Genomic DNA, 14,408 nt, shown 5'->3' on the forward strand with positions numbered 1-14,408 from the left:
CACAAAGCGTTTCTTCATGCACGGGAGCCGGTGCTGCTGAGAGCCACCATCACAGAATCATTACCCCCAGTTTACAGATGAGACTCAAAGAGGTTATACAACTCGTCCAACGTCATTTAGCCAAAAGGGCAGAGCTAGGACATTCCTCGGGGTTTAACTCCATGAAGGAATGGAGATATCCCGACCACCTTCCAGATGCCTCGTGCCCTGATCCCAGGTCTGGAAACTTCCTCAGCGGCCTCAGATCGGATGCACCCACCCACAGCATCCATGTTTTCCCCTGTGCCCAAGGCCCATCCCACACCCACCAAATGGATTAGCTGCCCTCCTGACAAGCAGCCCGGCCCCAGGTCGCCTGGCCCAGCAGTGTCACGTCATCCCGATTCTGACGGGCCCTTCCCACAGCTGTGCACGGAGTCTAGAAGCAGCAAAGCAGGACGGCAGGCTGCCAGGCAGTGTGTCTCCCCCTCACCAGGGCAAGGGGCCAGAGTGGACAAGATAAGTGGGAGACTGGCCAGGAGAGGCGTGGACAGAGCACCAGGGAGAGGGACGTGCAGCTGAGAAAAAGGAGCAGAGGGGACTAGAGCTGCAGCTAACTTGGGGCACAGCGGGCTCTGCGGCCCCTCTAGGCCCAGGGCATTACCCATCTGACGCCGCGCCCCAGGCCCACTATCCAGCCTGGCTTGGGTGGCTGATTGCCTGTAAAATTGAGAGACAACGATGGGGGGCAGGTCCTGGGTGGGGAGGGGCAGGGGGAGGAGAGAGGCGGAGCCAGAAGGACTAACTGTGGCTGCCGGCTCTGCCTGTCCTGAGCTCCAGGGTTGGCCGGGCTATCCTGGCTGAAGATGCTGGTGTCTGATTCGCCAAGAGTTAAAAACAAAGCGCCAGCTTACCAAGGATCGGTCTCTGACTGCCCTGTTCAGGGAACCCCACTCCCAAACAATCCAGGGCCCTGGGTGGGCCAGCCCACAGGAAGCCCAGAGAAGGTCTCTGCCTCCTCAGGGGCTGTCTCCACGGACACCAAGGACACACGGGGCAGATGCTGGTTGCCTGGCCAGTAGGTCACCAAAGGGGCCGGAAGAGGAGCACACAGGCCCCAGGCCTGACAGAGATTCAGCAGCGTGGCCGAAATGCTCCTGGTCACAGCCAGAGGGCCAAGGGCTCTGAGCCACCACCAGCACTCCTCACTGCCCACCTGAGCTCCCAGGGCACAGAGAGGCCAAGAAAGTACCCACCTCATGGGTGTCCAGGGCACCCTCTCGGGGGAAATGGACCGCGGGCAGCCTCTGGGCGCTATGGGTTGCTGGCTGCCCCCGAGGCTGACAAATGCTGCCCATCCTCCTTCGCGTCCTTCAACAACTTCTCCCCTGGGGCCCCGTTTCTTTCCCACAGGGACTGCTCTGACGCAAGGGCCTGGGAGCCAGGTAGAGAGGAGGGGAGCTGCCTACCTAGGTTGTTGAAGCTGATCGCTGGGGGCTGAGATCTTTCCGGGGAGAAGGAGGAGTTTGTTGCTGCGGAGCACTGCTCCGCCGAGACCGCTGGGATGAGTGGGGAGCGGTAGTCGGCCCCCACGGTTCTCAGCAGAGTTAGGAGCGCCTTCCTGGTGACGACTTGTCATGTTTGGGGAGGGGGAGATCGCAGAGGATCAGAAACTGTCGACGTGCAAGTGAGAGGTCCCTCCCTTCCCCACATGGTCCCCTCTCCCAGGCCACCTGGGTATGTGGGGGGTCGGGGGTGCCCCAGAGCCCCGATCCCACCCTGACAGGACGTGCTGACTCTAGTCTGTTACTTCCAAAGGAGCTGCCTGGGGCTGGGGCGGGTCCTGGGAGTCAGACTTGGAACATGGAAGGAGGAGGTCGGTGTTGCCTGGCCCGAGTATGTGAGGAACCCCCGCTTTCCCTTCTAAACCAGCCAAGAAAGCAGGACTCCCACCTCCACGTTCAGCAATTCTTGAGGCTTTCAGAGCGCAACAGGAACGAACCAGCCAGTGGGCATTTACTCCCATCTAACGGATGGGATAACTGAGAACGCACATGCACGCACATGCACACACGCTTGCTTGCAAACGCTATCAGGTACACACCCACAGCAACCTCCACAGTTCCCCGGAACCTTCCAGAGGGCGCCAGCCTTCTGGTGAGGAGGATCTGCTCTTTTCAGCCCTGAAGCCAAGGCTCACTGAGCCAGCACGCAGCACAGGCACGGTGCCTGTGTGCACGAGGGGTGCACACGTGTCATGCAGCACATGCCTGGGTGCACCGGGGGTAACACGTGTCATGCAGCACATGCATCGGCTAGTGGCTGTTCTTGCAAGTGGTTGCGTCAGTGAATTCCCCAAGAGTGGGGAAGAGGGCTGTTGCTGCTGCCTACCCCGCCCCGCCAATCCCCCAGAGTCCTGGCACCCTGAGGCAGGATGGTGGCCGCACAGAAGAGGACACTGCCTTGGCAAGCCCCCTGGGGCCCCCATCTAGTGGTCAGGGGCCCTGTTCTTGGGAAAAGGAAACTTCCCCTCTGGGCCTCCCAGTGCTCCTAGCCCCTCTGCACAGGGAGCAACTGGGGGCGGGTATGGACAGGACGTGGGCAGCTGATGGCTGGGACTTCCCTCCTCCCCGGTCCCTGCGCCCCGCACCCCGCACCCACCCCTGCCCAACTCTGGTCCCAGAGTGTAGAGCACATACGTTTGCTATGCTTGGAGGCTATGAACGCAGGAGTTTCTCCAAAGTCATTCGGGATGTCCACCTCTGCCCCAAACACAATGAGGGCCTTGATCATCTCCATGTTGTCTTTCTGTTGGTGATGGAGTGAGGGGGAAATACGCAACAGCTCAGGGAAGTGAAGACAGAAAGGACCCCAGCCTCTTCCCCTCCAATCCATCAACTGGGCGGACCTCTCACCAGCATGTGGAGAGACACTGGAACCCTTCTGACTCCCACCCGCAGTCAATCCCATATTGCACAGTCTACAGTTTGAAGGCCACTGCCCTGACAAACAGGCTTACAAGTATCCCCAGGTGAGAATTTAATAACCCAGGTAGAAAATGGAAGTGATTCACCCAGCCCCCAGCCCCGCCAGCTCCTTCTCTAAAGAAGCAAAACATCTATGACCCCTGACCCAGGAGCCGTGGGGCCACTGAAGGGTCAGCCGCTAGTCGCTTGCAGGACTAACAGGAGAGGGTAAGTGAGGAAAGGCCCCCATTGAGTCCAGGGCCCCGGTTCTGAGGGGGAAACCGAGCACATATCCTCCCTGACGGCAGCCCCCTCCCCAGAGAATGCGCAGTGAACGTCTGGAGGCTGGGCAGCTGGGCCGGGCTGGGCGTGGTTTCCCAGCACAAACCAACAGACAGGCTGCCAGGAGACCTGAGTGCTGGGCTTGTCACCTCCCTCTCTCGGGGCCTGATTTCCTTGCCTAGAGAATGAAGAGGTGTGTCTAGAAAGCCGTTTTCCAAACTGCTGTTCATGCACCATTAGGACGTATATGGGCGCAGGTAAACGTGTGTTTTAACCATTAGTTATATATTTCTTCTTTGGTTACCTTTTATTTGTGGCACTAGTTTACCACCTTTGGTGGTAATATAACAGTTCCTTCAAAATAAATTTAAGTAAGCTTAAAAGCAAGCCAAATTAAAGCAATGATTAAGTACACAGTTGTAAAAGTGGTTCGTGAATCCGCCAAAAACTGCACACATGGTATGCAGGTGACCGGAGTATGGAAGCAATGGCCTATGTCAGCAGTTCTCTAAGTAAGAACTGTGGACCCCTATGAATACGGAGACCCTTTAGAGGGTTCAAGAGGTTAGAACCATATTCATGAAAATATCAAGGTGTTGTTTGCATGTGCACTGTGTTAACTCTTGCACCGATGGTGTAAAAACAACTGTGGATAAAACTGCTGGTGCCTTAGCATGAAGCAAGGCAGTGGCACCAAACTAACAGTCATCATGCTTTTCTTCTCTGCCATGCACTCATCGTAAAAAGTAAATTCATTCATTAAAAAGCCAGCTTCACTTAAGAAGGCCCTTGATGAAGCAGTAAGAAATGTTAATCTTATTAAGTTTCTACACTGGTGTATTCGGTGTCATAAAATGCACAGTATGCACAAGGCACTTCTGTGGCATAACCACGTACGATGGTTGTCTCGGGAAAAGCACTGTGTGACTGTTTCAGCTGCAAGCAGAATGAGCTGCTTTTTTTGCAAGAGAAACTGTTTTTAGTCGAGAAAACAACTGGCAGACAAACTACAATTGTTCAGCGTTGGGTATCTAGGAGGTATTTTCTCAAAAATGAATGCGGTGAGCCTATCACTTCAAGAAAAACAGCTGGCAGTATTTTGTGCCAGTGATAGAACTCAAGCTTTCAAACAAGAACTGGAATTCTAGAACACTGCTCTATGCCATGATGGGCTTGACAGCTTCCCCAAATTTAAAGATTTTTCTGATGAAATTGTGGTGATATTTACAACTGTGGGGTTTTGAGACTGTATAACAAAATGGGTCAATATTTGGTAGCTAGGCATACTCAGCAAACCAATATTTTCCAAGGATGACACGAAGTCGTGCAGGGGTAAAAGATCCAGGCAAAGTGCAAAAGATGCCAATGGTTTTCACTGTAACAGAGAGTGAAAAGTCCGAGGAAATGATTTCAGAGTGTCCACTGCAACCAAATTGTCAGAAACTACCCCTTGTCAAGTTTTGGTGCAATATGAAAGAATATCCAGGGGGAATTCCCTGGCGGTCCGGTGGTTAGGACTCCACGCTTTCACTGCCGGGGCCCAGGTTCAATCCCTGGTTGGGGAACTAAGATTCAATCCCTGGTTGGGGAACTAAGGTCTCGAGAGCCACGCAGCGTGGCCAAAAAAAAAAGAAAAAAGAAAAAGAAAAAGAAAAAAGAAAGAAAGAAAGAATATCCCCAATTATCTGCAAAGGTACAACTACATATCTTTTCCAACTATGTACATATCTATGTGACGCCAGAGTTTCTTCATATTTTTAACATATGCAACAACATACTGAATAAATGTAGCAGAAGATAGGAAAATCCATGCCTTCTCTGGAGCCAGGCATTAAAAAGATTCACAAAAATGTAAAATGATGCCAACTCTTTTCAATTATTTTTTGTTTTGGAAAATAAAGTCGATCTTCCATAAAAATGTTACTTATGTTAGCATGGGCTTGGTAAATTATTGTTATTTTTAAATGAGTTAATAAGTATCTTGAAAATCCCTCACTTCTAATTTCTAATATGGTAAATATGGATAGATAACATTCAAATAAAGTCTGTGAGATTCTCAATAATTTTGAAAAGCACAAAAGGATCAAACAGACCAAAAAGTTTAAGAACTGTTCAACTACATGATTCAAAGGGCCCATTCAGTGCTAAAAATGTCCACAGTTTTATTTATAGTTTCAGTCTCTTGGGCAACATCCCCTCTACAATTATGACCTTTGGTATATAACAGGATGTCTTTGACTTTGTCCTAAATCTCCTCCTTTTAGAGTTCCAGGGGAATCTCCTATTCTATCACTCCGAGACATGTTGAACAGAATTATGGGTACATATGGTTTGCTACAGTTATACACACACACACACACACACAGGTCTGTAACAAATAACACTCCCTCCCCTGCATTTAGTATGTTCATGCTGTAGTTGTCTAACCAGACTGTAGGGGCTTTAAGGGCAGGAACTGTGCTCTCTAATAAACGAGCAAAGGTGACCAGCACCTACCATGGGCCACCAAGATGTGTAAGCAGGCCCGGCTTTCCAGGAGCTTGGTGTCTACCAGGGAAATAAGGGCAACATGCAGATGAATAGTTTTCCCTGATGATGCAGGGAAGGAGAACGAACGTCTCGGGGATGCCTACTCCGTGCCAGGTCTTACATGTGCTGCTTAGACATCCCCCATAGAGTTACTGGGTGTCTATCACTGAATCCACTCAACCACTCTGTCAGGTGGGTACCAACACCTCCATTCTCCAGATGAGGAAGTCAAGGCTGTCAGAGGTGATGTGAGTTGCCCAAGGCCACGGTCAGTAGCCAGAGCTGTATTTTCCCCTCTCACAGCATCCAGATGTCACATGGGGGCATGGGAATGAGAGGTCCTGGAGCGCAGAGGAAGGGGCTGTTATTCTGGGCTCAGAGTGGGGCATGCCCCAGCCCTGCTGGTCGCCTGCACCCCTGCCGAGTAGGCAGTAAGCCCGGGCTCACCGACATGGCCAAGTGCAGCGGCGTGTTGCCGTGCTCGCCCCGGGCTTCGGCGTTGGCCCCGTGCGTCAGCAGCACCATGACGCAGTCGAAGCGGTTGCGCATGACGGCCACGTGCAGGGCTGTGTTCCCCACGGAGCTGGTGCTGTTCACGTCGCAGCCCCGTTTCAGCAGCAGGCGGGCCATCTGCGGAGACAGGGTCCCGGCCCGAGTCAGCGGGGTGCTCAGAGTGGCTGCGGCCTGTGGCACCTGGTGGCACCTGGGCAGGGCCACTTCCCTCAGGTCTCAGGCCCCTGGAAAGCTCCAGCAATGGGAGGAGCCAAGGTGGCAGGCCCCAGTTATGGGGGTGGCCCCAGACCTTGCCTCCCACACCGGCCACACCTCAGCAACTAGGGGACAAAAAGCTGAAGCTGTGGTGACTTTTTCAAAGGGCTTCAGGGTCCTTTCCTGGAGCTCACAGGACCCCATCCCTCCCTGCAAAGGTTCCTCTGGGCCCTGCCCCAGAACTGCCCCACTCCTCTGGGCCCTGCCCCAGAACTGCCCCACTCCCTGCCACCTTTGCCCATGCAAAGGTATGACCCCATCTGGGCCTTGGCAACGCACACCCCTGCTCACCCAACAGCCCCGGAGAGCCTGGACTTTGGACCCTGACAGACCTGAGCCCAAAGCTCAGCCCCACTTCATCCCCATTGTCTGAGCTTGGAAGGGTCACTGCACCCCTGTGCACCTCAGTTTTCTCTGCTGTGAAAATGGGAATGCAAGTTCCCACCTCACAGAGTGTGCTGACAAGGAACATGAAAACATAAAGGAGGGCCTGACTTGGTGTCTAGCTCCTGGTGTGAAGGTATCCACAGTGGTTGTCAGTCTCTTCCCTCCTGGCCTGTCACACTTACGAGTATCCCATCATCTTTGAGGGCATCCAGTGCACTGATGGCTGTGCTTCCTGGAGATAAGTGATCAGAGACCTCCATCCTCCCAGGGGGTCAGAGCTTAGCTCAGGGGGAGGCCTCAGAGGAGATGCCGGCCAGGCTCTCTATAGACGAAGCTAGAGCCACCATCAGCATCACCATCGGCATCATCACCACCCATCACCTTCTATTTGCAAGGTGCTTGACAATTTATGAAGAATTTTCTCACGCACTGCTTTGCTGACTTCACGTGATACCTCCACAGGTAGGCCATAGGTCCCCAATTCACACATGAGGAAACCGCAGAGGGGACACTCACCTGCAATGCCAGGACATCATTCCTCCTTGGGCTTATTTCCTGGGCCCCCAGGTGCCACCCTCAGAGACCTCTCAGGAACCTCCTTCCGATAGGTAGCTAAGGAACAAAGGGCTCTGGGACCCTCCCCCTGCCCCGGCTCACCCTCAGACCTGCCTACCTCTGCGTTCTTGGCCCAGTGGAGGGGGCTGGCTCCATAGCGAGGGTCTTTGCTGTGGATCTGGCTGCTGTCCATGCTGACAATCATTTCAGCACACCTGGGGAGAGAGAAGCCACGTGGGAGCGAGGAAGGCCGGCGGGGGCAGCCTGACATTGGAAGAGGCCACGACTCAAGGCTTCATCTACTGGTGAGGGAGAGCTCCTGTAAACACAGTTGCAACAAAACCAACCAGCATGCATATGGTGATACGGCAACGGTCTCCTGAGCCCCTCAAGGCACATCTCAAGCCCCCTCCTCCAGGAAGCCTTCCTTGATGACTTCGGTCAGCAATGATCACTCTCACTGGTGCTGGCTGCAGAGTCAGACAGGCTCGAGGTTAAGCCCCAGCTTCCCACCGGTGACCTCTGGAAAGTGGCTGGGCCTGTCTGCAACGTGGGTGCCTGTGACTGGCACACGGCCGCCCTCTATCCTCCCCTGCCTCCCAAAAGGCTGGCGTTGCAAGTAGTGACTGCGTCCTGTAGGAGGCAGTAGGCGGGGTGAAGTGCAGTTGCTTTCCACTCCTAGATCGATAACCAAAAGAACTGAAAGCAGGGGCTCAAGAAGATATTTGTATGCCAGTGTTTACTGCAGCATTACCCACAATAGCCAAAAGATGGAAACAACCTAAGTCTCCATGGACATATGAATGGATAAGCAGAATGTGGTATATACAATGGAGTAATTCTGCCTTAAAAGGGAAGGACGTTTTGATACAGGCTACGACACAAACGAACCTTGAAGACGTGATGCTAAGTCAAAGTGGGGTCCTGGGCCCAACCCAGCTCTCTGTGAAGCTCGGCTGAGCCGATACCAACAGCAGAGGGGCCCCCAGATCAGGGCTGGGATGGAACCAGTCCCAGTAACCCTAACACTTGTGATTCTTGGAGTATGAATGCGCGGGCTGCCACGTGGTGACAGAGAGATGTGCCCCCTTGGGGCCCTGAGAGGAGCGTGGCTGTGTGCAGAGCACACCCGAGGTATGAGACGACTCGTGCTGCCTCATCTGCAACGATCCACACGGGAGGCCTGGGATGTGGTCGCAGGTGTCTGAGGAGGGAGCAACCTGGGTCACATCGGGATCTTGGAAGTAACCTGGACCAAGAAGGTGACTGAAGCCAGTAGGGTGGCTGGAGCCAAGCTGGAGCGGGGCCACCGTGCCAGCCCTTGGGTATGGGAGAGCATCACTCATCACATGTGTCCATTCAGGTTGCAACCTGCAACTCAGTAACTGGGGGTGACTGGGGGTGGGAGCGCTGGGATTGTCTCCAACCATTTGGTCAAGTCTTCCCGAAAGTTCTAGTTCATCTTGGCCATACGATGAAGAATCAAGGAAAGGAGGGTTTGTCCAAGCTTGGACCAGACCTTCAAGGGGACATCAATGCCCTCCAGGGGCCAAAAGGTGGGTGCAGACCCCAGAGGAAGGAAAACCCTGAGGGAGGGTGAGCGTGCCTGCCCCCCACCCGAGGGCAGCCCCTCTGAGCTCTTTTCTTGCTGTCCGTCTACCACATGGCTCTGGAAAGTACTGGGCGACTTCTGTATCCCCTGTCCCGAGCTTTCTCTCATCCACCTCTGTAAGGCACAGTGCCTGGGACTGAGGGACCACCTGATTCATTCACTCATTCATTCATTCTAGTTACTGTATCTGCTGGGTAGTATTTTGGGATAGTCATCTCTTTTATCCCTCCTACATCCACACACACACACACACACACACACACACACACACACACACACACACACACACACGTGCCCACACTGCACATGGAGAAGAATTATCCTGAGACCAGGTTTCCCAGGGCTGGGAGAAAGGAAGAAATGAGTGGTCTAGAGCTCCCCAAGACATGGGCCTGGCACCTGAGTCCCAGCAGTGCCACCCCCCAGGAAGGAGGGATGCATCAGGCGGATGGGGCCCTGGGCCACCTTGCTAAGCATTCCTAGGCTTTGAGTTGGGCACAGAAGCTGCACCAGCACAGCAGCCATGAAGGGGCTGTTCAGATCAGATGTGGTGGGATTGGATGGAAGAGGATCCAGGTCACATGGGCCCTTCCAAGCCTTAGGGTTGCATGAGATTCTAGCACTGGGGCATCACCTGGGGCAGCGGGAAAGGGGGAACCCCGGGGAAGTTTAAGATTGTTTTTCTCCAGTTTGGTAGAGGGAGGCTCACGGTCAGAAATTAAGGTGCATGACTGAGCAACTTTCAAAGTTCTATTCTCTGCACAGCAGAGTTCATGGACCGAGATTCACACTCCCACACATTTATCAAATACTTTCTTTGTACCAGGGCAGCCCTTGGCACCAGGATCTGACACGCACCTAATGAGCCTGTGGAGGCCACTGCTCGCCTGGGCAGGAGGACTGGCCGCGCAGACGGGAGGGCCCTCGGATCACGTGGGGCAGGGCAGGGTCTTACCCCTTCTGGGAGAACTTCATGGCCATGTGGATGGGGTAGCCGCTGGGCCCCATGATGTTGCAGCGAGCGTTGCACAGCAGCAGCACACGGACCATCTCCTGCTTCCCCAGCTGGCAGGCCAGGTGCAGCGGGGTCAGCCCTTGGTTATTCACCTGGTTCAGGCCAGCCGATGCGTTCTTCCCTAGGAGCTGACAGCAAGACCTCGGGGTGGGCAGGAGCCAAACACAGCGAGGCCCCTGGCCTGTCCCTCTGCTAACATCCACCGCTGTGGCCGGCCCTCTCTGGGGCCTCAGGGGAAGGGAAGCTGGACTCCACGAGAACACTGACAAGAACTTCAAGAGAAGCAACCAAGAAAGGAGGCTTTGGGGAGAGAAAGAAGCTGACTGTGCCAGTATTGGCTGGGGCGCTGGTCTGGCATGACTGTGGCGTGTATGAAAAATTTCTCGATCAGGAAATGTAAAAGAGGTTGTATCTAGGATGGGCACTGGGGGTCTGGGTGGGAATGAGACTTGCTTTCCATTGCATACCCTTCTGTCCTGCCTGAATTTTTCAGCTACGTGTAGGTATTATTTTTTCATTAAACAAAACAAAACACCAGTATTAATAAAACAGCCATGAGGATTTTATTTCCTCGACGGTGGTTGAAAGCTGTTTCCCTGAGGCTAATTATGACCCCTGTGTACCCCTGTGACCGGCTGGGTCTGTGGACAGGCTAGGGACACAGCAGGTGCTGGCCGAGGTGCTGGCATCCAGGCCCGATTCAAGGGCCAGCCCCACCGCTCACAGCTCTGTGGCACCCCTTCCCCGGGCACATAACTTCGCTGAACCTCAGTCTCTTTGGCGAGGAGAAGAAGATAATGGCCCCCACCCACAGAGGGTATCTTGAGAATTAACTAGAACACATATAACACTGAGTACAGGGTCAGGCACGGGACCAGTGGTAAAGGACAGCTATTGATAAGAGTGAGTGCCCGCCCTCTGAATCGAGGCAGGTTCTACGTGGTGCTGTGCTGAGCACACAGTGGGGTCTCAGTAAGGGCAGAGTTCAACAGTGGGTATAGAATTCCCTTCCCTGACAGCACTAATCATAAGACAGGAATCCATATTTTCTGGAATAATGTGGTCCCATTCTGATGCCAAGGCAGAGAGAAGGATATAACCTTTAGAAGAATCTTCTAATTCTAGGCAATAAAATACTGCCCAGTATTCTGTCTTTTCTATCTGATATATAAGGTAGCCTTTTCATCATTTGATCTACTTGCCTACAATTTTATTTTTTATTTTTCTGCCCAGCTAATCAAAAATTTAACAGAAGGAGTGCCTTTGGTGCAAATGCCTACAGGAGCCAGATGGAGTTTTGTTTGTTTTGAGTTACTGTAAAAAGTTAAGCTCAGGTCCTGCTGGACCATGGGCGCCTCCAGGCAGGGGCTGAAATTCACCCAGCCCAGGGGCCCAGCCTACGGTGAGTGCTCAGGAGAAGCTGAATTAAACTGACTGACGGGACTAGACCTTGAGCTCAGTTTGCTGGGTTGGAGGACTTTCCCAGGGTTGTAGGAGCAAAGTGGCCGAGGATGTGTCTCCTTGACAAGCATGGGGAGGCAAGTGCCGGGTGGGGCTACACCCTCCATGAAAGGGCTCAGGCCTCAAGGATCAAGGTGGGGACAGTGAGAGGCCCGGAGGGACACCTGAGCCCAGAGGCCCAAAGACAGCTGCAGCCGTGGTAAGGTGTGGCCAGAATCAGTCGCCCTGTCTCCGCCCTGCTCACCTGCAGCACCTGGGAATTGTCACTCTGGACAGCATAATGGAAGGCGGTCTCTCCGTTGTTGTCGGTGACGTCCATCTGGGCGTGGCAGTACTGCACCAGCTCCACCAGGATCTCCCAGTCGCCCTTGCGGCAGGCCAGGTGCAGGGGAGTGCAACCCTCCTCGTTCTCCCTGCTGTTGGCGCAGCTGCAGGGGAGGGCCGGGGAGGAGAGGGGTGTGGCACGAGGTGGGCGGGGCACTGAGAAAGCCAAGTGCAGACGCAGGGGAGGTGGGCGAGGAGCCCAAGAGCATTCATGCCCCGCTCAAGCTGGCTGGTTCAAACTCAGGGCTGTGTCACAATTTACTTGTAACTGATGTGATCTGTATCAGTTTTTAGTTCAGTTTGCACACCTGTATGAGGGATGTGCCCTAGGGCCATACCAGCCTGAAGTGGGCAGTGGGGTGGCATAGAAAGAATCGCAGAAGGCAGAAATCGCACCAACCTCGGGCAATTCACTTAACTTTTCTAGGCTTCAATATCCTTATCTACAAAAAAATAAAAATAATACCTGCCACGCCTGCCCTAGGAAATCGAAAGAACTATTGTGAGATCAAATACCATGATGTCCAAGATCATGCCGGTAAACTGTAAAAGGCAGTGAAGATTTTTGAGCTTTGGGCCCGGGAGCTGAACCAAACTGTCTGAAGCAGAGAACTGGAGGTGTGGCTACCTCAGGGCAGGATGGTGAGCTCGAGTCCTCCGGCTGGCACGGGGCCCTCGCCAGGGGCATGTTGGCCGAATAGACATACGAGACTAAGTGTTCCAGCTTCCAGAAGGGCAACCAGGCCTTTGGAAGGAGACACCAAGGAACTGAAGCCTCTTCAGCCCTCTTCAGCTGAGTGACCTTGCACAAGTCACATAACCTCTCACTGGGATGACACTACTTCATGGGCATGTTGAGAGGATTCAAGTTCATGGTGGGTATAAAACAGCTACCAGGGGCCTGGCACCTGGCAGGCACTCCAGAAATGTTACATTGTTCCTTCTGACTTTAGTCGGCATTCCCCTGCTCTAACCCAGAGGCAATGCTGCCTCTTTTGAGGTCAAACGTTCTGGGCAACCTTTGAGTTTATGGAGGGGAACTGAGGCTGGACTGAGACTCCCCATCCACACCCAGCATCCCCAGGGTCCTGCCCTCCTGCCCCACCTGGCCAAGTCCCCCGCCCACCTGATGATGCGGCTGTGATGGAAGCACTCTCGGATCCCCAACTCCACCGCCAGGTGGGCCACCGACCAGCTGGGGTGGTTGCGGATGAGGTTGGTCAGCTGCTGCAGGACCTCAACGTGCAGGATGTGGTTGGAGCTCTCGTAGAAGGGCGGCAACTGGGAAGAATACTGCTGGAAGTTCACCAGGGCATCGGCCTCTGTCTCCAGCTGGAAGAGTCTGAGGAGCCAGGGCAGAGGAGGAAGACACAGAAATGAGCCGGGAGGGACCCTTGGCCCATGCCCTTGATGGAATCTGAAGACTTGGGTCCCTGCCAACAGGTCCCTGCCTGCTTCCAGCTGTGGACTGACCTGCTCCCGCTGGACTCCCTTCCCCCACCACACACACACACACACACACACACACACACACACACACACACACACACACACACAACCTAAATGGAGTCGGGGCTTTCTTTTCATTTGAAAAGATTTCCTTTCCTTTCTTTCTTTTTTAAAAAATATCATCACGTATATTTCCACAAGCATTGCTGCAAATCCATGGTCCAGCATGAAAGCAAAACTCCCCAGGCACATGAAGAGATAAGAAAACATGAAAAATGGGACTTCCTTGGTGGTCCAGTGGTTAAGAATCCGCCTTCCAACGCAGGGGACGCGGGTTCGATCACCGGTCGAGGAACTAAGATCCCACGTGCCCCAGGGCTACTAAGCCCGCGCACCGCAACTACTGAGCCTACACGCCACAACTAGACAGCTTGTGCACTGGAACTACTGAGCCCCCACGCTCTGGAGACTGCACACCACAACTAGAGAGAAGCCAGCGTGCCACAACTAGAGAGAAGCCCGCACACCACAACGAAGAGGCCGTGCGCCGCAACGGAAGATCACACATGCCGCAACTAAGACCCAGTGCGGGCAAAAATAAATAAATAAATAAATAAATAAATAAATATTTTTAAAAAAGAAAATATGAAAGAAAACCAACAGAAACAATATACAAGAGAAACAGATCTATAACTGGGGGTCTACAAATACTGAAGTTACCTGACACAGACTTTAAAATAACTATGACAATATTAGGATAAAATAGAAGATTTACAATTTTGGCAAAACACTTTAAACTATAAAAAAAAAAAAAGAACCAAGTGGATATTGCAGAATTTAAAGATGCAACTGCCAAAATTAAGAGCTCAGTGGTTAGGTATAATAGCAGACTGGACAATGCTGAATAGAAAATTAGTGAAAAGGAAGAGAGGTAAGAAAAAAGTAAACAGAATAAAGCATGGAGAGACAAAAGCTTGGAAAATACAGGAAACTAGATAAAAGACATAGAATATATAATGAAAAGATGTAACATACATATAAGTGGAGATACAAAAACAGAATAGAAAAAGAATTGTACAGA

At 52.9% G+C, this 14,408-nt stretch overlaps 1 protein-coding gene across 5 annotated transcripts in view; it reads right to left on the reverse strand.

Annotated features, from left to right (window-relative positions):
• The window catches only part of PLA2G6 (phospholipase A2 group VI), a 51,099-nt gene that overhangs the window by 18,159 nt on the left and 18,532 nt on the right, over positions 1 to 14,408 (reverse strand). For 4 of the 5 annotated variants that reach the window (XM_068560933.1, XM_068560935.1, XM_068560934.1 and 1 more), the window contains 7 exons: positions 13,005 to 13,220; positions 11,799 to 11,982; positions 10,034 to 10,221; positions 7,585 to 7,681; positions 6,204 to 6,386; positions 2,679 to 2,787; positions 1,449 to 1,610 (listed from right to left, as the gene is read on the reverse strand). In XM_068560933.1, coding sequence (XP_068417034.1) covers positions 1,449 to 1,610; positions 2,679 to 2,787; positions 6,204 to 6,386; positions 7,585 to 7,681; positions 10,034 to 10,221; positions 11,799 to 11,982; positions 13,005 to 13,220 — 1,139 coding nt within the window. The remainder of the gene's footprint in view (positions 1 to 1,448; positions 1,611 to 2,678; positions 2,788 to 6,203; positions 6,387 to 7,584; positions 7,682 to 10,033; positions 10,222 to 11,798; positions 11,983 to 13,004; positions 13,221 to 14,408) is intronic. The other variant, XM_068560937.1, reaches the window with a different exon arrangement.

Source organism: Eschrichtius robustus, chromosome 13 (genome assembly GCF_028021215.1).
Source record: "Eschrichtius robustus isolate mEscRob2 chromosome 13, mEscRob2.pri, whole genome shotgun sequence".
NCBI classification, from domain to species: Eukaryota; Metazoa; Chordata; class Mammalia; order Artiodactyla; family Eschrichtiidae; genus Eschrichtius; species Eschrichtius robustus.